Consider the following 20579-nt stretch of genomic DNA (forward strand, 5'->3'; position numbering starts at 1 on the left):
GTATGGACTAACCGAAAGTGGATTAAAAATTAATGAGAGAAATTAACCAACCAGAATATGCTTGAAGGGCAGGCAAAGCCACGTAGCTGGGAAACGACCAAACAGGCTTTCATCACAATGGGGGGATAAGAGCCGAAAATGGAAACCGCCCAATTTCAGTCTGTGAAAGAAGATGTGTAGGAAAGTGCTTTGCCCACATCCGCCACTACCACTTCCATTTTCCATTGAACACAATCGGAGTGCTTGCCTACTCTAATCTGCCCATTTCTCCGCTGGTAAGTGATGATTTCTTCATGGGTTTTCATCCCCCACTTCGATTTCATCGTTTTCTTTGGATATTTGATATACCCTTTTCGTAGAATTGATATGGACGGTGTTGTTTTTGATATCATTGCTTGTCAGAGTGTAACCTAGAACCGTGGTGGCCGGAGAAGTGGATTTATTGCTCTGTGGTGTACCGTTTATGTGCTATTAGTGTCTTTTGATTTTGGTTCTGAAATTCTTGGTCTCCGTTGAAGGATTAATAGTTGTCTGCTTCCGTTTCTGAGCTTGTGTGAGATTTTTGGTGAAATGTCACTATGTGGGTCTGTCTCTGCTCTGAACTTGAGGTGCCAAAAGGGCATCCCAAAATCAACATCAAGATGCTGTTCTCCATTTACTTGTGAGAAAAGCAATGCTTTAGCATTTTGGGGTAGTGAGTTTGTGGGCGAAGGTTTGAAAGTTTCTGCCAGACATGTTAATAGGAAACTGGCTAAGGGGATTCCACCTCTAAAGGTTCGTCATCGAAGACTATTTTGTTTCGCTTGACGTCGTTGAATGGAATTAGTTACTGTTATCTTTTTCTTTCATGAACAGGTAGTCTGTGTGGATTACCCTAGACCACAGATTGATGATACTGTTAATTTCATTGAAGCAGCGTCCTTATCTGCGAGTTTTCGTACTTCTAAACGTCCAAGTAAACCGTTGAAAATAGTGATTGCTGGTGCAGGTCAGGAACTCTCCTTGCCTAGCTTGACTGAACTTCTTATCGAAAACGAGATAGATGATACCGATTATAGAACGTGTTAGTTCGTTTCTTTATATTGGTTGGTATAATTATGCTTTTGATCTGTATAGGATTGGCTGGTTTATCGACAGCAAAATATTTGGCAGATGCTGGCCACATACCTGTTCTACTAGAAGCTCGAGACGTTTTAGGTGGGAAGGTATGCCTGCTGAAAACAATATTGTTTCCTGGTTGAGTTCCTTGTCTTGTTGTCATCTTAATGTCATATTCATTATTGACTCTATAGTTATATTGTTCCAGGAATTTTGTATTCCATTTTAAATATAGTGAAGGATAAACTAGGGTATCTCGGACCGGAGCCCTTTCCGATGTAGCATCAAGGATGGCGAGTGCCCATCTATTGCACCAGAACTTCCAAGACAATAGGAATGAGTTTGGTTATACCTTGAATTCTCATGAGCTCGTTTGGGAAAGTAGTGATAGGATGAGGAGGTTTGAGAGCTGTTAGATTTAGTGCTTCCTTGTGGGCATTAGTCATTTTGACTTGTTATAATTATGGTATTTCATGTTCTTTTGGATTAAAGTCTCTTTTTGTAGTTAGTTTTTGGTCTCCTTTTTCTTACTTTCAGGCTCGTTTCTTGTATTCTTTCATTTGGGTGTAGGATGTGACTAAAGTAAGCCAAGGGTCGTATTAGAAGGTTACGTTTTTCGGCGTGGCAACATGAGAAATGTAACATCTTTGATCATCCATGCTGTTTTATGGGACTATCAATTGAAACAAAGCGATATTCCATTATCTATGGCCAACCATCTAGATTTTCACTTAACAGAACGACGTATCTAGTTTTTTAGATAACAATTATCATATATAGGAGCGTAACGACCCAAGCCCACCACTAGCAGATCTTGTCCTCTTTGGGCTTTCCCTTTCGGCCTTCCCCTCAAGGTTTTTAAAACGTGTCTGCTGTTTCCACATCCTTATAAAGAATGTTTCGTTCTCCTTCCCAACCGATGTGGGATCTTACAAGGAGTGTCAGTGGTAACACTGTTACTTCCTCCACCTCCTTGACGACTCCCTTAGTTGACATTTTCATCACGGTTTCCCGGGATTTTCCTTTTTTTCTATTTGCTTGGTGACTCAAGTTTATCTTTGAGGCAGTCCTACAAATTTTATTGTAAGCATAACTCTTTTTGTGGAATCTTGATTTTTCCTATAAAATTTGGTTCGCTCTTTCTAGGTAGCTGCTTGGAAAGATAACGATGGAGACTGGTACGAAACTGGCCTGCACATATTTTGTAAGTATTATCCTGATAATTTATGTTCCTCGTGTTGATACGACCAGTTGACGTTAGAAAGTTGGGATGCTAATTTCGGATCCTTTCTTTTTTCTTGCTGGAAAGTTGGGGCTTATCCCAATGTGCAGAACTTGTTCGGGGAACTTGGAATCAACGACCGATTGCAGTGGAAGGAACATTCAATGATATTTGCTATGCCAAACAAGCCGGGGGAGTTCAGTCGATTCGATTTCCCTGAAGTACTTCCTGCACCCATAAATGGTAGGCATGTGCCAATGGTGCTGGTTGTATGCATTACTTCATGTGCTTGTTTCCTGTGTTGGTCTCTTGAAATATTTTGTGATGCAACCAATCCATGTTTCCTAAAATGTGAGAATTACTGGCAGGGATATGGGCCATTTTAAGGAACAACGAGATGCTTACGTGGCCAGAGAAAATTAAATTTGCGATTGGGCTCTTGCCAGCAATGCTTGGTGGGCAATCTTATGTCGAGGCTCAAGATAATTTAACTGTGCAAGAGTGGATGAGAAGTCGGGTATGATTCGAATGCCATAATCTTGTATTGAATCTCTTAGCAACATAGATTTTAAGAAGAAAATCTCAGATTCTAGGTGTTACCATTGCCAATGGAAATGTAACGGCCCAAACCCGCTGCTAGCAGATATTGTCCTCTTTGGGCTTTCCCTTTCGGGCTTCCCCCTCAAGGTTTTTAAAACGCGTCTACTAGGAAGAGGTTTCCACACCCTTATAAGAATGCTTTGTTCTCATCCCCAACTGACGTAGGATCTCAAAATCCACCTGGCACTCGTTCCCTTCTCCAATGATGTGGGACCCCCCAATCCACCCATCTTCGGGGTCCAGCGTCCTTGCTGGCACACTGCCTCGTGTCCACCCTCTTCGGGGCTCAACATCCTCGCTGGCACATCGCTTGGTGTCTGGCTCTAATACCATTTGTAAAAGCCCACCGCTAGCAGATATTGTTCTCTTTTAGTTTTCACTTTCGGACTTCTCTTCATGGTTTTTAAAATGCGTCTGCTAGGGAGAGGTTTCCTCACCCTTATAAAGAATGCTTCGTTCTCCTCTCCAACCAACGTAGGATCTCACAATATGTTTCCATGGCTTGATTGCACATGATAGATTACGAGGAGGAGATCGTAAACCAGAATTCTTTCTCTGGATTCTGTCCATAACGTTGATTTTACAGTGTGATAAATCACTAGTTTTGCTAAAACAATGCCTTCTTTGGCACTTACTTTTGCTGTTTTCTAGGGAGTACCTGATCGTGTAACAACTGAGGTGTTTATTGCTATGTCAAAGGCTCTAAATTTCATTAACCCCGATGAACTTTCTATGCAATGCATTTTGATTGCTCTGAATCGATTTCTTCAGGTATGATTATTTCTTTGAACAATAAGATTATTGAATCTATTTCATTGGTGTAAATGTTCACACCATTACAAAGTTCATAGCATTCCTTTCTGCTACTGACCTTCTCTAATTCTCATACATGTAATTCCTTTAGGAAAAGCATGGCTCTAAGATGGCTTTCTTGGATGGAAATCCACCCGAGAGACTTTGCGAGCCAATTGTCGAGCATATTCGATCATTGGGTGGTGAAGTGCGACTTAATTCAAGAATACAAAAAATCGAGTTAAACAATGATGGAACAGTGAAGAAGTTCTTGTTAAGCGATGGGAATGTAATTGAAGGAGATGCATATGTCTTTGCCACTCCTGGTGAGTAGCATGCTTATTGGTAATATCTTATAATTCTTGAACTTCACTTAAATTGATATCCATCTGTTCAAGCAGTTGATATCTTCAAGCTTCTTTTGCCTAATGACTGGAAAAAGATTACATACTTCAAAAAGCTGGAAAAATTGGTTGGAGTTCCAGTTATCAATGTCCATATATGGTAATAGTACCCTCCACATCTCTGAGATTCATTCATATCTCAATAACTATGTAATAAAATGTGTGTGGTTTTCTATTATCAGTAATAGGGTGATATTACTTTTGTTTGCAGGTTTGACAGGAAACTGAAGAACACATATGATCACTTACTTTTTAGCAGGTGCTTTCTTTATTCGTGTTAGCTTGTTCTGTTTTAGAGGATAGCACTGTTTTTGTATTGCATAATGTACTGTTCTTGGGCAAACTATAACCCCTTCCCCGGAAAGCGAAAGAAAGATCGATTAAACCAATAAGCTAGTCCACAAGCATGTTAAATTTAATGTCTTAGGTGGTAAGTTTCCGTGAAGACGTGAGATCCCACGTCGGTTGGAGAGGGGAACGAAGCATTTTTTATAAGGATGTGAAAATCTCTCCCTGATAGACGTGTTTTAAAACTGTGAGGCTGACGGCGATAAGTAACGAGCCGAAGTGGACAATATATGCTAGCGGTGGGCTTGGGCTTGGGATGTCACAAATGGTATCAGAGCCAGATACTGAGGGGTATGCCAGCGAGGATGCTGGCCCCCCAAGAGGAGGTGGATTGTGAGATCCTATATCGGTTGGAGAGGGTAACAAAGCATTCCTTATAAGAATGTGGAAACTTCTCCCTAATAGACGCGTTTTAAAATCGTGAGGCTGACAGCGATACGTAACGAGCCAAAACGGACAATATTTGGTAGTGGTGGTCTTGGGCTATTACAAATGGTATCAGAGCCAGACACCGAGCGGTGTGCCAGCGAGGACACTGGCCCTCCAAGAGGAGGTGGATTGTGAGATCCTACATCGGTTGGAGAGGGTCACAAAGCATTCCTTATAAGAATGTGAAAGCTTCTCCCTAATAGACGCGTTTTAAAACCGTGAGGCTGACGACGATACGTAACGAGCCAAAGCGGACAATATTTGCTAGCGGTGGGCTTGGGCTGTTACAAATGGTATCAGAGCTAGACACTGAGCGGTGTGCCAGCTAGGACGCTGGGCCCCCAAGAGGAGGTGGATTGTGAGATGGACAGGGGAACGAAACATTCCTTATAAGGATGCGGAAACCTCTCCCTAACAGATGCGATACATAACAAACTAAAGCGGACAATATCTACTAGCAGTGGGCTTGGGCCGTTACATTTACCCCAGACACTAAGTATTTTGTATTTCTTTACCTGAATGCAGGAGTCCGCTTCTTAGTGTGTATGCTGACATGTCAGTCACATGCAAGGTATATTTTAGAGCTTTCGATATCCTCGTCACTGGTCGTTTAGTATCCCGACCAGCTGTGATATTGTCAAATGTTTTGTTGACACAGGAATATTACAATCCGAACCAGTCCATGTTGGAACTAGTCTTTGCACCTGCAGAAGAGTGGATTTCCCGGAGTGACTCAGAAATTATTGATGCCACAATGGTGGAGCTAGCTAAACTATTTCCTGATGAAATTTCAGCTGATCAGAGCAGAGCTAAGATAGTAAAGTACCACGTCGTTAAAACGCCAAGGTAAACGTAGAATCGTTAACCGAGAGTCTGCTCGCTCGATTCTAGAATAATTGGCATACATATATATTGTTCTACTGTTTGTACTGTACAGTTTTTGATTGACAGCCTAATTGGATATTGGTTATAGGTCCGTTTATAAGACGGTGCCCGACTGTGAACCGTGTCGCCCCTTACAACGATCTCCTATTGAGGGATTTTATTTAGCTGGCGACTACACAAAACAAAAGTATTTAGCTTCTATGGAAGGTGCTGTTCTTTCAGGAAAGCTTTGTGCACAGGCTATTGTGAAGGTAGTTTCCCTGGCTCTTGTATCCTTTCCCTAGATAGTATTTTCCAGCAATGGTGGAGATACATCTACAGGTGTAAATATCGATGATATGCGTTCACATCGATGTCGTGTATTCCATATTGCAGGATTATGAAATGCTAGTTGCTCGAGAGCAACGACGAGTCGCCGAGGCTGCTGGTGTTCGTTGACTAGAACATAACAAGATCAAAAGTACCTTCACATGATATTTTGATTACTCATTTATGTAATATTAAAAAATGTAAATACGACTATATTTACATTTAAATCTAATCAAATATAGCATATTATATACTCATCGATCGAGTCGTTATAAGCCTCCATAGAGATTGACCTTAGCTCTCTAGAAAGGACCTTAGGGGTCATCCTTGGCCATGCAGGGCCGATCCCAATATTAATAAGCAATAGCGATTGACCTTAGCTCTCTAGAAAGGACCTTAGAGGTCATCCTTGGCCATGCAGGGCCGATCCCAATATTAATAAGCAACCCCACTAGTCCTCCAAGAGGGTTGATCCCCTAGGGGGCGATCTTGGCCATAAAACGTCCCGTTTACTTATTTCAGCGTTCTAAGCTCTTTACAAACTCGATGAATTATTTCAACGTGATTAGAGTATAAGTGACTTGGCCAACATCAGTGCGTAGTTTCATCAGTGCGTAGTTTCTTTTTTCTCTGCAAGAAGACACCCATTTGATTCCTCGATCATACAAATTAAAAATATTTTAAAAACACAATAATTTAATTAACTTAATCTTACTTAAATCCATTAATTTAATAAAATAAAATAAAAATTAATTTTGTAGTTAAACAAAATAAAATGAACAGATTTAGCACGTGCGAAGTATAAGCGGGAAATGTTTTATTCCCTCCGTTAATGCAAAGCTAAACGCTTATGGGGTTTAGGTTTATAACGTTAACTTCTCTGCTACCTCTCTCTTCTTCTAGCCGCGCCGAAATTTCTCTCTCTGATCACTCTCTCCCGCGCTCCCGCCTTTCTCGTCTCTCCTTGTCTCTCGTTTTCTCTCTCGTTTCATTGCTCCCCCATAGTTTTCTTTCCTTTACTCCCTCGCCTTTCTACATTACTCTCTCTGGCCTCCTCTGCTTCTTCCCTTCTTGGGCCTGCTGCATTTTCTGTCTCTGTTTGTGTCCTCTGACCCGTGTTCTGTAATCATTTTGTTTCCTTGTTCTTATGGGATCTTTGAGGTGATGCTGTTTCTGGGTTTGGAAATTCAAGTTCATTTGCGCATTTTCTTGGTGTTCTTGGGTAAAGTTCTTTTGTACTGAATGTGTGAGGTGCTATGATTTTGGTTTTTTTTTTTTTTTTCTTTTTGGTTCTTGGAATTCTGGTTTTGTTTTTTTTTTTTTTCCTTCTCTTTATTGTGTGAACTTCTACGTGGATTGTTTTTGCATGTTTTGGTCTGAATTTACTGAAGTGAACTGTCTGATATTTGAATTTTAAATTTGGATGGAATTAAGATGAAAGAACAGTGCAGCTTTTGGTGTTCGATTTGTTAGTGAAATAATGGATGTTCAGCGTAATTAGTCTGCTAGACGTTCTAATTTAGGCTCTATCGTTGCGCAAATTTGATTTACAAGATGCGGGAAGTTTTGAGCGTTTTCTAGGCTGCTTATTTTTGTGAAGCTAGGCGAGAATCATTTTAACTTGACTTATGAAGAACTTGAAACAATTGTCACTGTAAAGGATTTGTGGGTCTGTTGTTCCGTTGCATAAGAAAGAATTAACACCCCTAACTTCTCGTTTTGAAGGGTTGGTAGCGCGTTGTTTAAGTGACTAGTATGGGATGACTTGGGAACCATTGAATTATTGGGGATAAGGTATCATGAGGTTGTGGGATTTATTTGTCATGTAAATGTTTGCATAGTTGATGTGAAATGGAGTGCCAGTTTAAATCTTGCACATTGAATTCAGTGTCCACTATCACCTAATTAAATTTGATTTCATGGTGTATAAATACGTTTTATTTTGGACTTTTTTTGACAGAACATAGTGTCATTCCTTAACCCTTGGTGGACCTGTATCTGCACTAGATAATGGATTAAAGAAAATGCTGCACGTATTAAGTAGGAGATTTTCATGGTAAATTCATGTGGGAAGGGCAGGGGGAGGAGCTAGTCTAGTGAACCGTTTCTGGGAATGGAAACTCATAGCAAAGCGAAGTGCCGGGAGGATTTAGAGGTTGATATAATTGAATGTTCAAATAAAACTGATCCCAAATTTTGTGGGAAAGAAGACCCTGATGCAACTGAATATTCAAGCTCATTTGCTGAGACATCTGATACAGACAATTGTGCAGAATTCAACGAAGGAGAAGTAGAAACTCAATTTTTTGGAGACATTGGCTTGCCACCCGCATTTGGTTCATTTAGCAGTGCACTTCCAATAAGGTCCCTTTTTCTTTTGGCTGCAATTATAATCTATGTTTTAGAGTTATCGTATATATTTTGTTATAAGAAAAACTAAATGAAAGTTGCATGATTCTGAGTTAACATGATACCCTTGCTTTTCACTTTTCTGGAACGCTTCAGTTGGTCTTGGTTGCACTACTTAATGACATCTATAAATTATAAACACCTGATCTTTGAAATTTAAATATGCAATTTTTTTTTTGTATAGACCATTTCCCAATAGAAGGAATGGGATGGCTGCAATGCTTAATTTAGCAACCTTTCCCTTGCATTGACATGTTTAAATAAACCCTTTCCGTAAGTGAAGGAAAGAAAACATTTTTGAAGAAGAACTACCCATGAGAAAGTGGAAGAAACTGTCAAGAATATCAATTGGGGGTAAGAAAACAACTACGGAAGAAGAAAAACAAAGCAAAATTTTAAAATGGGCAAAAGAACTTGTCCTGCATACATCATAGGTGGATAGCATTTATTCGAAGATTTGATATTTCCATCAAGGATGCGTTCAGTGAACCTATTTAGGTAGTTGATGGTTTCTGTTGGAGATATCACTTTCCATTCTTAAATGGAGAAACTGTATCATTTGACAGGTTAACTAATGGGTGGTTGAAGACTTAAATAATATTTGAGATAAATGTAAGTAATGATAGATGGGCTTTTATGTAAAAGCAATAAATTACATACCTTCAATAGAAAGTTTTAAATACATGTATGTGGGCTTAGAAGATATTTTGGTTGTGATAAAATTCATTCTCAATTTTATTGGCCTTGATAGAATTTCATTCCCTATGCAAAGATATCTTATGTGCTTAGTGTCCAAGGTACAAGTTCAAAATATTGGACTTTTAGCCTGTGTTGCCGATCTCTTTGTGGTCTTATGTACTCTTTCATATATATATATATATATATATATTGTCTTGATTAAAGCTTGTTCAACTGGCTCTGCTCTTTTTGTAGGAAGAGGAAGTTAACAAATCACTGGCAAAATTTCATCCGCCCTCTAATGTGGCGCTGCAAGTGGACAGAATTGAGAATTAAAGAAATTGAGTCACAGGCATTGAAATATTCCAGAGCACTTGCAGTATATGAACAAGGAAAGAATTTAGGCCTTGATCCAACAATGGAGGATTTTTCTTCAAAAGCATTTCCATTTTCTAGCCCATATTATAGAAGAAAGGCAATGAAGAGAAGAAAACGAAAGAGAGCTGAAGATACAAATGATATATCATCCTATATGTCACAGCATAACCTTTTTTCCTACTATGGTACCAGCTTTATCCCTCTAGTTATAACTTGTTTTTTCACCTTCCTTCTCTCTCTAACTGCAATTGTATCGTCTGGTAACTTTTGTTTTTTAATACAGAAAATAAGAAAGCTGAACTAGATGGTACCTCTGTAGCTGATGAATTTGCTAATCCAGGTAAAGTATTTCTGCTGTTACCTGTATTATCTATATGGTATGCAATATTTCTTGGTGATGATAGCCAATGGGGAGGTCAAGCAAGACACTTGCACCGAATATTTGAACCTAGCGAGTAGTATATTGAATAAAGGCAATATTCAATTGTTTTATACATTGGACAAAAAAAACTCTATTTTCAATTTCATTCTCTCTCTAAAAGCTTAAAGAGAATGTTCGTTCAAACGACAGTATACTTTTTCCTACTCGTGTAGTTTTGAATGCATTTAACTTAAATATCCTCTTCTCTATCATATCGTGACTGATATGCCCAATTGAACAATTGAATATTTATCTTATTTTAATCTCTGATTAATAAACAGACCGGCTGTATCATTCTTTTGCTTCTTTCTTGGTTTAGTTACCATCCTTAAGTTCTTCATACTTGAATATTCTGAAACTGAAAGTTGGCTTTCTGTTATTATTGGATCAGTGAAAATGGAGAAAAATGCTGATTCTGATGACAAATTTGGGATTAATAATGACTCTGTTCTCGAGTTCAGAGACACTAATAGTTCTTTGGAGCAAGTGCTCTGGAAAATTGAGGTGGTGCACTCTCGACTTCACAAGCTAAAGGGTCAAATGGATAAGGTGATGTCCAAAAATGCTTCAAAATTTTCTTCCTCAGAGAATCTGAGCCTTCTTGCACCTTGTGAGGCACAGACCAGCTCTGCCCCTACTCCTACGTTCTCAGCTGGTAATGGAGAATTATCAGTTGGAGTTATGGGCGCCTCAACTCAACATATATCAGGGTGTGATATTGGTGAGCTGATGAAGCCTGAAAGTGCTATTTCAAGCTATGGGGAGGCAATACTAGTCCCTGATATTATTGAAAGTACAGTAGGTCTCTTGACTGCTACAGAGGTTTCAATTCCGCTACCACAAATTGGGGATTCAACTGAGGATGTAAGAATTCTTGATGTTGAGCTAATTAATTTCTCTTACACCACTTTCTGATGTTGTGATGCTAGAGACAATTTTTAGTGTGAAATCTGCCAAATATGTTTGCTTTTTTCTTTTTGAAGTACGTTTATATTAGAAATGGTCATTTCTTCCCTCAGTTACAAAGAAGTCATCTGGTTGTTTGACTTTTCTGTACTTTCTTTTACCTTTCTCCACATTAGGGGATGTAGCTCAAATGTTAGAACCAGCTCTGCATGCAGAGGTACAGGGTTCCATCCCCTGTTCCTTCATCTTCTAAAAACAAATTTCTGGAAAATTTTGGTCTCCTCTTCCTTTGATCTCTTTGATATACTGCATGTATATGGAATAGATTTCTTAATCACTTGCTTTCATGAGAATGATATTGCACGCTTGGACTTCTGTCTCATGGTCTGTCTTCATTTGACCTCATTAATGTATTGCATGTCTATGAAATGAAATTTACGTCTTTTAACTACTCGTTTTCATGAGAATAGATTTTTTAGCTCTTAAGAAGCTATACTGTTCATGTGAATTTCTGTCTCATGGTCACTGCCTTTCTCTTAAGTAGAAAATCAATTAATTCCTGCCTCAAACATCAAACTAACCAACCTTTTGCAGATTGTTACTAATGTGCTGATACACAATGAGTTGGCTGAGGCAGAGAGAAACACACATGACACGATTGTTGCACAGCCCGTGGAAAAACATGAAAAACCAGAAAAAGGCAAGCAAAGTGAAGGCACCAGTCTCAGCTCAGTTCCAACTACACAACCTGATCCTATGGGAAAAGCTTTGGTCTCTGACGAACAATCAGCTCTTAAAAAATGTTTAGCTTCAGATATCAACTTTCCTAGGAACAAGAGAAAGAGAGGGGAAAGAAAAGCAGGTCCAGGTAGTTGGAACAAGAAGCATTCGAGCGAACCCGATAGCCAGTAAGTGATTTTAGAGTGATTTTAGCTGTCTCTTAGAGGATCTGTAGCTGGTCAGACGTAAAATTTCCACTTTGCCATTAACCACTGGCATAGGTACAGAATGACCACTTATCAGGTTAGTCTTATTAAGCAACTTCCAGTGTGAAGCAGCTCTTAGTTGTTGCTGCTGCCACAATGTGTTAGAGAGAGATTCTGAGTTTTACCCTTGTGTAAGTTGTCTGTATCATGTTTACTGGGAACTGATCCTGATCTCTCTCATACGGCGTATTAGATCTCAATAAGATAACTTTTACCAACTCTTTTTACCTTGAATTACTGCTTTACTTGAATAAATCATGCTCTTAAAGATTTGTCTGGAATTCATCTTTTAGTTAGAAGATAGTTCTGTTTGTCTGCAGAAGGGACATCGGATTCAATTGAAATTGTATGTTCAAGACTTTCTAAGATCGTGTATTTGGGATATCAATTATCATACAAGCTATTATAATCATTGTCTTGCTCTTTTCAGCAACTTCATAGGCTGAATATGATAATGATTCTCGTCATAAACTGCATCATGATGCCACCATACTTTGCTGAGCAGGTCACAAACTGCATCATGAAATACCAGGTCATGAATCCACTCTATCATCTTGAGCAATTTTGATGAACATAATCAGGTTAGTATATGGTTAAGAATCATTTTCTGAGCTGAAAAGACATTGAGCTAGAGATATGATATAAAAGTATCTTGATATTTGGCTGGTGATTCACATCATTCTACTTTTTGACTGCTAAACTTAGATTATTATGTCTCTGTAGAGTTGTTTTTGGACTGTTAAACAAAAGATTCGTTTCCATCTATTTTGTGTTGGTCATTCATTAATGTCTAGAAATCATTATCTAATTTGGGTCACTTTTTTTAAGGTGAAGTGTACGAAAAGATCTGAGCTTTTCATTCAGTACAAGATAGGTTTGATGAGATTTTGATCGTCTCGTTTTCATCCACACATTGATTCATTACAGTTTATATGTTTTGTATTTGTGTTCATATTTTGGTTTTGAGCAATAAATTTGCTCACATTCTAAATTTTTAATGCCAAAAGATTGACTCAGAGACTTTGGGATTTGGGGTTCTCTGCAAAACCTTGGAATTTGCAACAACAGCTTTATTAAATTTTCACCAGAAGAAAGAGGCAGGGAGTTGGCAACGACGGACTTTATTAAATAAGCCATGAAACCAATGAACCCTCAATACTTTTCTAGTTTCTAACCATTTTTTTTCTGTAAACGTCTGAGTTCGAGATAGATTAACGACTAGTTGATGTGTTGTTTAGTAGATGAATGATTTACTCGACTCAACATTGAAAGTTTAGATACTCAGAAGACCTGGAGGCTGTTGGAGAATTCAACTCCCAACACACCTGGAGGCTGTTGGAGAATTCAACTCCCAACACACCTGGAGACTTATGGGGAATTCAACCCCTAATACTTCAAGCCCTTCAAAAGGAAAGACTCGAGGCTTCGGCCTAACACAGCAAGCACTTGTGCAAGGCTTGGCACTTGGAGGCTTCCGAAGAATTCAACCCCTAGCACAGCAAGCACTCTTAAAGGCTCGGCAGAGAGGGCCTGAAAATGAGAAAAGATTGGCTACTAGAATTTGATCTTTCACATCATATCTATATCTAAATCCGTAAAGCAAACCAACAAAACTCTTGTCGTTGAACCCTATAACTAGTGATTGTCTTTGCACGACAATCTCTTGTCGAGTTGAGGTGAAAATTTGAGACCACGAAGTAAAAAGAAAGCAAATGGAGGGGAGGAGGAGGGTAATAAAAACCCCAAGGATAAAAGTAAAAAGTAAAAATTGAAAAAAGTTTGTTGTTGTTATGTACCAAACATATAAGTTATGGGGTGACAGGCTTTGCTATTATTTTGTGTTGACAAAAGGGACATTTTTCTTTTTCTTGGATCCCTTCTATCTTCACTTTTGCAGTCATTACAGAAAAGTAAAAGTCAATAAAGAACCCTCCATGCATGCCCCCTTTTTTTTTTATTTTTTTTTTTCTTTATTTAAAGCGACTCGTATTAATCGAGATTTTGTATTTACTAAATATATGATTGGTCGTGTTACATCTTTCCCGAGGGACGATGCTTGAAAGAAAAAAAAAATTAAAATTTAATTTTGTTGATATGAATTGGTGACCTAACTAACATAGAGATTTTAACAACCATAAGTCTCCGAATGTCAATTTTAGTTGCTCTTGATCATTTGTTTAATTTAGGATTAAGAGCTTTAATCCAACTACTTCTTCCCTAATCATATCAAGTTTTTTACCTTTTTATCTTTTCTTTTCGGTTGATGAACCTAATTGTAGGTGTCGATCGTAAACATTATGTTTAACGTAAGACGCTCGAGTAAAGAAAGAATACATGAATTAACCATGATCACATTCAAATGTTTGATCATGTTCATTTTCAAGCCAACAAGATGTATATTCATTTTCAGATGTTTGATCATAGAAATTCCAAAGTTCAACGTGTTTGGCTTGAAACAATCCTATATAAAATGACCTCTATGTAAATGAGAACAAAACGTTTTGATTTGCGAGATAGTTTTCACTCGTAGGAGCATTTTAAGACAAGCAGATAACGTGGTCATGTTATGTGAAATACCACATTGGTTGGAGAGGAGAACGGAACATTTCTTTTAAAAATGTGGAAACCTCTCCTTAATATACGCCTTTTAAGATCATGAGGCTGACAATGTTATGTAACGGGCAAAAGCGGACAATATCTGCTAGCAATAGACTTATGCTATAACATGTAGTATCAGAGCTAGCCACCGATCGGTGTGCCAGCGAGAACGTTGGGCCTCCAAAAAAGATGGATTTTGAGGCTGACGACGATACGTAATGGATTAAAGTAGACAATATCTGCTATGTAATGCTTCACAAGTTACTCTATATGTCGAGCCCTTTCTCCTTGTTCCATACCGACGATATGAAGGATTGACGCTCGCCCAAGTTAACAAAAAAATCAACATATCAATAAATTATTGTTTTATGCATATATTTCAACATTTAACCACCGTTAGTTGACCTATTAGTGAAGGGTAAATGTGAAATTTCATATTCATAAGAGAAATTAATTTCTCTAACGTTGAGAGTCAATTGAAATAATATCATGGTCAAACCAAAATTTAAGACTAGGTCAAACGAATATTTATTTTATTGTCTTAATAAACTTGTTATTATTGCAAATTTAGATATAACTGAAAATAAATTTTAATCTTATTAATTTTTTTTAAACAAAACATTAATTATTTAAAAGTATGATGTGGGTGAAAATATCGAAGTCTCAATTTTAGAAAAAACGCCAATAGAAATATGAATAGAATATCAAAGTAATAGCTGTTCGGGGTTTCAAATTGAATGGTTTTTTACTAAATTACCCTCATGATCCAATTATTTGTTTGCCTTTTGTATTAAGCTAAAAACTTGTGGGTCATGAAGAAAGGACAAACTTTTGGAGAAAAGGCAAATGCATGGCTAAGCTTTGATGTCTAATTTAAACCAACTTCCATTTCAATTCATATTATACTCCAAGGAATTACTCAATTCCTTTTTTCGAATAAGTATGACTCTGAATTTCCTTGAGTAAATGGGGGTAACAGTTCAAGTCTACTGTTAATAAATATTGTATGCTCTAACTTGTTACGTATTCTAATAAATTTTCTACACTTTTATTAAAAATGTTTTGTTCTTCTCTTCGATCAATATTAGGAGTCGGACCGTTGAGCACACGGGAACATGTTTGGAGTGTTGTTTGATAGCCCGGGTCTTCCCTTCTCTCCCCCACGCCCACTATAAACGCCAAGTTGGTTCAACAATAAAGAAATAAAAGGCATGGCCTTTTGGCCCTTTTCCATTTCCCCATTTCTCTCCCTCTTCTTCTTCTTCTTCTTCTTCTTCTTCTTCTTCTTCCAATCCAAAGAAAACATATAAATATTGCAAAAGTTGAAAGGTGGGCAGACACTAAAAGTAGCATTCCAACGAGCAAATACCCCATTTTCAGTCCTCTCCCCCCAAAAAAAAGAGAGAGAAAAACAGAGCTTTAGAGAGAGAGAGAGAGAGAGAGAGAGAGATTTTTCTTGGAAGAATTCAGCATGTAGCTGAGGAAGAAGCTGGGAACTAGCGGGGGAGAGAAGACCCATATCTCTGATTTTTCTTCTTCCTTTTCCTTTTGCTTGTTTGTTTCAGCTTTCTGGAAGGGCGGCTTTTGAAGGTCTTTCACACGGCTGATTTTGGGTACTGTTTTGTTTTTTGGGTTTAACTTTAAAGGGTTTTTTGTGGGTTGTGTTCTTCTTCGATCAACTGTGGTGGGTTTTCTTCTTTTTGAGCACAAATTTGCAGAGGACTTTCGGCTACTGGGTCATTTCTGCTGCTAAACTTTCCCTTTTAGGTCTTTTACTGCCTTGCTTCTGTGTTCTTCTGCTGTTCATCCTTAAATTCTTCAGATTAATCCCTTTCTTCTCCTCTTTCTCTTGCAAATTGGGGTTTGGTTCAAATTGTCTTGTTTTATTTAGCTATGCTTTGAATCCCTCTGCAATATTAGCTGTTTTTGGTAGGAATTTTGGGTTCCTATGGCCCCCTGGCCTGGGAGGCTAGGGAATGGATTGAACCATTTTGAGGGTTGGTAGGAATTTGGTCTGTACTTTCTGGGTTGGTTCTAGAACTTGATACTCATAATTCTTATGAACTAGGTTCTCTGGTAGCAACTTTGGATCCTATTCTTGTACTTGTGTTCATTGTTCGATGATCGCGACGTCGATTACGTATAAGAAATTCAAGTGAAAATGGCTGCACTTAAGAGCTGAATCTTCCATTTTCATTGTCTTTCAGGGAAACTCTTGATGCAAGTTAGATGGGAAAGAAGGGCAGCTGGTTTTCTGTTCTAAAGAGGTTTTTCACTTGTCATTCAGGAGAGGCAAGTTGGTTCTGAACTTATTTTGACTATCGATGAAATGAACGATGTTATGTTCGTTTATGTAACTCGGTTTGTTTCGATCGTTTATGTCGATGTTGTTGTTTTTGATCTTGAATGTATGAGAATAGAAGGAGAATCTGATCTTTTTTTGTTGTGAACATTGTGGTTTCATGATATAGAAGGATGATAGGAGAAATGAAAGGAAGGGAAATGGGAAAGGAGAGTCTACTTCTTCCTTCATTCCGATCTTTAGAAAGCCGAGCAGTGTCGAGAAAATCTTTAGTGATTTCGAGAGGGAGCAACGAATAGTAGCTTTTCAGCCTCCCACTCCTGAACTACCATCCACACCATCCCATGTACCTCCTCGACCAGCTTCCCCACCGGCCCCTTCCCCTCCTAGAGCTCCTCCTCCTAACGAACCATCTCCCAAGATTTCTCCTCCTCGAGTTGCTTCTCCGCCCCGAGCTTGCTCATCAATAATTGCCAATCATCACGAGGAAGTCTGCGACGTTCCAATAGTCATCAATGATCACGAGGAAGCCAGAGACATTCCATCAGTTGTCAATCATCACGAGGAAGTCAGCAACATTCCAGCAGTCGTCAATCATCATCGCGAGGAAGTCAGTCCAGCAGTCGTCAATCATCATCACAAGGAAGTCAGCAACATTCCAGCAGTCGTCAATCATCATCGCGAGGAAGTCAGCTACGTTCCAGAACCAACAGCGAACCATCTATCTTCGGCCATTAAGATCCAAGCAACCTACAGAGGCTATGTGGTAAGCGTAGTTTTCTTCGTAATTGTTTACCTCGATCTGTATTGATTGAAAATCGGCAAGACCGATAATTTCAACTCCGAAATTTGCAAATGAACTGCTATAATGTTGCAGGCAAGGAAAAGCTTTAGAGCATTGAAGTGTCTGGTGCGGCTTCAAGGCATTGTACAAGGGAATAACGTGAGGCGACAGACTTTGAATGCAAAGAAACAGATGCAGCTGTTGGTTCGGGTGCAGTCTCAGATACAATCACGACGGATCGAAATGATAGAAAACCAGAGGCAACTCCAGGATCATCACAACGATAAAGAAGCTCACAGTACCTTCGATGCAGTACGTTTTCTCGTTTCTTTCAATTGTTGTTTCTCGTGTATTATTATGTCGGAAAGAGTTATCGTTTTAATGGTTCTGAGCTCGGAAAGAGTTATCATACATTGTTTATCTCAATCTTTGGTCTGTAATACTCATGCTCGTGAACATCTGCATAGTCTGAGGGAGGTAACCATGAAAATTGGGATGAAAGCTCACTAACAAAGGAGGAAAAGGATGCCCGATTGCAGAGGAAGGTCGAAGCCGCCATTAAACGAGAACGAGCGAGGGCATATGCATACTCCCAATCCCACCAGGTATCCCCTGTCGAGTTTCGATTATAATCTACATCGGTTGGTAATATGTAGTTTGGAATATATATGCTTATTCTTGCTCACTCGAAAATTGCAGAGAACTACTCCAAGGTTTGGGCAAGATGCTCAAATAGGTACTTGCTCCATGGGAGTTCCTAGGTGGTTGAAATGGTTAGAAGGCCGGTTACCTACCGAAGCTCCTCCGAAACATCCTCTACCGAGACCTGTAACTCCACAGCTGGAGCAGAAGTCGAGCCCGCGAACTCCATCAAGCAACAACAGACGACCGAGTTTCGGCTTAGATGGTAGGGATACGCCCACACCAAAGTCTACAAAAGCAACACCATTCTCGAATTCAAGGCCTGCTTGGTCTCCGCATTGGTCAAGAACCCCTCCAACAGCTAGGTCAAACGTCTCCAGTGATTCGAGATCACGAGGCAGACGAGTATTAACTCCTTTTGAAATGAGGTTAAAGGATGATGACAGCCTTGTAAGCTGCCCTCCATATATGGCACCACATTACATGACTCCGACGATTTCAGCCAAAGCGAAAGTACGAGCGCATAGCAACCCAAGGGAGAGGTTTCCAGGCACACCAAGGAGCGAAGCATCAAGCAGGAGGCAGTCGTTTCCGCCGACTCAAGGTGTTGGATCGTTTAGGAACAGAGGTTTGATGTCACCGAGGACGGAGCAGGCAGCTTTAGACGACAACCAATCTTTACGATCAGTCGGCTTCAGCATCGCCTCGACACCAACTGGAAATAGAAGGAAACCATTTAACAGATTTGTGTGATTTGATTAACCCTTCTTTGTTCTTGTTCCTGTGTTTCTAATGATGATTGAGTGTATTTATTGTTATATGGTTTTGTGTTGCAGAAATACTGATTTGTAATAAGAAACTCAAGGTTTGGAATTGGGATTGGTAATGCCTTTGGCTTTGGGCATATTATGAGTGTAATTTTGGTTCATTTGAACTTCTCTCGTTCATTGGGTGTTCGTAATCTAACTCATACGTGCTTATCTCAATCATTCACATGTATAGAAGAGATGGGTCCTCCTATCAGCGACCCCATCTTGTATAATTTACATCATTTGGGATTCAGGATACTATCCCGGTAGATCATCTTATATATCTATAGAGAGTGGCTTTATCTTGGAAGCTCAAATCATGAAGACACGACCCTAGTAATATACCTGCAAAAAATCCCCCTCACACCTGAGTTCATTTCATGAGGACACGTCTCTAGTAGAATCTCATATCATTTGCATGCAAATTCATATTGTTAGGATATGACTCTATTGTTGAATCAAATCATATACATGCAAGGAGTGACCTTGTAGTTGTTAGGGACAATACTAGTAGATCTATATCATATATATACACCGTTAGGGCTTGACTTTAGTAGAATCACATCATATACATGCAAGGAGTGGCGATACAACAATTAGGACACGACCCTAGTAGAATCTGGTACAGTTCTTTCATAAAAAGTACCGTTCTTTTCAGTGCCATTAGTAGCTTTACCTTCAAATACAAAGATGTTGGATATCGATGTGGTGTCTATCAAATACCTCCCGATGCATATAAGTCGGTGAAGCCTCGAGTCTGGAAGATATTAGAGCATACTTTTACTTCAAAAGCTCCTCTCACAAAAGAGGTATAGAGAAGGGTTGTGCAATCAGAGTCGGTCCAGAAAAGAGATAAGTAGTTAATTGGAAAGGGGGAAAGTAATGGGAATGTGGGTATTTGTTTGGTTAGGAGAAGGAAGAAAGAGAGTGAGGGAATGGGCATTTTGGAAATGAGTATCTGTTCTTATTCTATCTCTCTCTCAGCTGCATGGGCGGTGAGTGTTGGACGCCATTCTCAGAATATATTCCAAAACACAAAGCCACAGACCCCAATCCCTCCTCCATGCCAACACCATTCGGCATTCCCCACTTGGCTTTTCCCTATAAATTAGTATTCTTCTATATCAACTCAATGATATCAATGCGAGCTTGTAATAAGATCAAGAATGGGCGATGAAGGAAGGGTGGTGGAGCATGGGAATGAAGAGGGCGGTGTTGTAGCCAAGGATGACTTGCCTGCATACAACACTCAACAAAATAACACACACAGTGGTGGTGTGTGGTGTGTGGTGTGTGGTGTGGTTTGTGCAGGCAGTCTCCTTGGCTAATATCACACCCTCTTATCTCTCATGTTCCACCATTATTCCAAGCTTCTTCTCAACCCCTCTGCCTAGCTGCCTATCTTTTTTTCTTACCAAATTCCCACAGGTATTTTGCACATTTCAATCCCTCTGCTAGCTGCACCTTGTTCAGCATTTGCTTTCAAGTATAAATTTTACAGGGTTCGTGCATTATTGTGGATGTACTTTTAGTAACACCCTTATCCCACCGCTAATAAATATGGTCTACTTTAGCTCGT

General features: G+C 39.2%; 3 protein-coding genes across 5 annotated transcripts; all 3 read left to right on the forward strand.

Annotated features, from left to right (window-relative positions):
- The first annotated feature begins 79 nt into the window (after positions 1 to 79).
- On the forward strand, positions 80 to 6344 carry LOC111800496 (15-cis-phytoene desaturase, chloroplastic/chromoplastic). The gene is made up of 15 exons (XM_023684213.2): positions 80 to 275; positions 403 to 774; positions 856 to 988; positions 1117 to 1205; positions 2245 to 2302; positions 2408 to 2563; positions 2689 to 2837; positions 3572 to 3691; positions 3825 to 4038; positions 4114 to 4216; positions 4328 to 4375; positions 5419 to 5464; positions 5552 to 5739; positions 5867 to 6029; positions 6154 to 6344. Exons 2-15 carry the CDS (start codon positions 571 to 573, stop codon positions 6214 to 6216), a joined length of 1734 nt encoding a protein of 577 aa, XP_023539981.2. The 5' UTR covers positions 80 to 275; positions 403 to 570; the 3' UTR covers positions 6217 to 6344.
- A 608-nt stretch (positions 6345 to 6952) lies between these two features.
- LOC111800683 (elongation factor) lies at positions 6953 to 13738 on the forward strand. 2 transcript variants are annotated; one of them, XR_015422310.1, is made up of 7 exons: positions 6953 to 7309; positions 8048 to 8451; positions 9430 to 9737; positions 9836 to 9892; positions 10365 to 10837; positions 11474 to 11902; positions 12296 to 13738. XR_015422310.1 is itself a non-coding variant. In XM_023684489.2 (6 exons), exons 2-6 carry the CDS (start codon positions 8201 to 8203, stop codon positions 11789 to 11791), a joined length of 1407 nt encoding a protein of 468 aa, XP_023540257.2. In that variant the 5' UTR covers positions 6953 to 7309; positions 8048 to 8200; the 3' UTR covers positions 11792 to 12146. The 2 variants fall into 2 exon arrangements, 1 of the variants encoding a protein (XP_023540257.2); XM_023684489.2 differs by lacking the exon at positions 12296 to 13738 and having other exon boundaries at positions 11474 to 12146.
- A 1922-nt stretch (positions 13739 to 15660) lies between these two features.
- LOC111800309 (protein IQ-DOMAIN 13) lies at positions 15661 to 19134 on the forward strand. Of its 2 annotated transcripts, none has more exons than XM_023683937.2 (6): positions 15661 to 16076; positions 16671 to 16755; positions 16935 to 17531; positions 17643 to 17861; positions 18017 to 18154; positions 18249 to 19134. In XM_023683937.2, exons 2-6 carry the CDS (start codon positions 16693 to 16695, stop codon positions 18942 to 18944), a joined length of 1713 nt encoding a protein of 570 aa, XP_023539705.2. In that variant the 5' UTR covers positions 15661 to 16076; positions 16671 to 16692; the 3' UTR covers positions 18945 to 19134. The 2 variants fall into 2 exon arrangements, with proteins under 2 accessions (XP_023539705.2, XP_023539706.2); XM_023683938.2 differs by lacking the exon at positions 15661 to 16076 and adding an exon at positions 16109 to 16230.
- The last annotated feature ends 1445 nt before the right edge of the window (positions 19135 to 20579 follow it).

The sequence above is a fragment of the Cucurbita pepo genome, chromosome 8, assembly GCF_057944985.1.
Source record: "Cucurbita pepo subsp. pepo isolate OVF chromosome 8, ASM5794498v1, whole genome shotgun sequence".
In the NCBI taxonomy this organism is placed as follows: domain Eukaryota; kingdom Viridiplantae; phylum Streptophyta; class Magnoliopsida; order Cucurbitales; family Cucurbitaceae; genus Cucurbita; species Cucurbita pepo.

Coding starts and splice junctions, on each gene's coding strand:
- LOC111800683 (XM_023684489.2), top strand. CDS start 8,201: ATGGAAACTCATAGCAAAGCGAAGTGCCGGGAGGATTTAGAGGTTGAT. Junction 8,452..9,429: donor AGCAGTGCACTTCCAATAAG/GTCCCTTTTTCT, acceptor CTCTTTTTGTAG/GAAGAGGAAGTTAACAAATC. Junction 10,838..11,473: donor TTGGGGATTCAACTGAGGAT/GTAAGAATTCTT, acceptor AACCTTTTGCAG/ATTGTTACTAATGTGCTGAT.
- LOC111800309 (XM_023683937.2), top strand. CDS start 16,693: ATGGGAAAGAAGGGCAGCTGGTTTTCTGTTCTAAAGAGGTTTTTCACT. Junction 16,756..16,934: donor TCACTTGTCATTCAGGAGAG/GCAAGTTGGTTC, acceptor TTCATGATATAG/AAGGATGATAGGAGAAATGA. Junction 17,862..18,016: donor CTCACAGTACCTTCGATGCA/GTACGTTTTCTC, acceptor ACATCTGCATAG/TCTGAGGGAGGTAACCATGA.
- LOC111800496 (XM_023684213.2), top strand. CDS start 571: ATGTCACTATGTGGGTCTGTCTCTGCTCTGAACTTGAGGTGCCAAAAG. Junction 2,303..2,407: donor AACTGGCCTGCACATATTTT/GTAAGTATTATC, acceptor CTTGCTGGAAAG/TTGGGGCTTATCCCAATGTG. Junction 3,692..3,824: donor CTCTGAATCGATTTCTTCAG/GTATGATTATTT, acceptor TAATTCCTTTAG/GAAAAGCATGGCTCTAAGAT.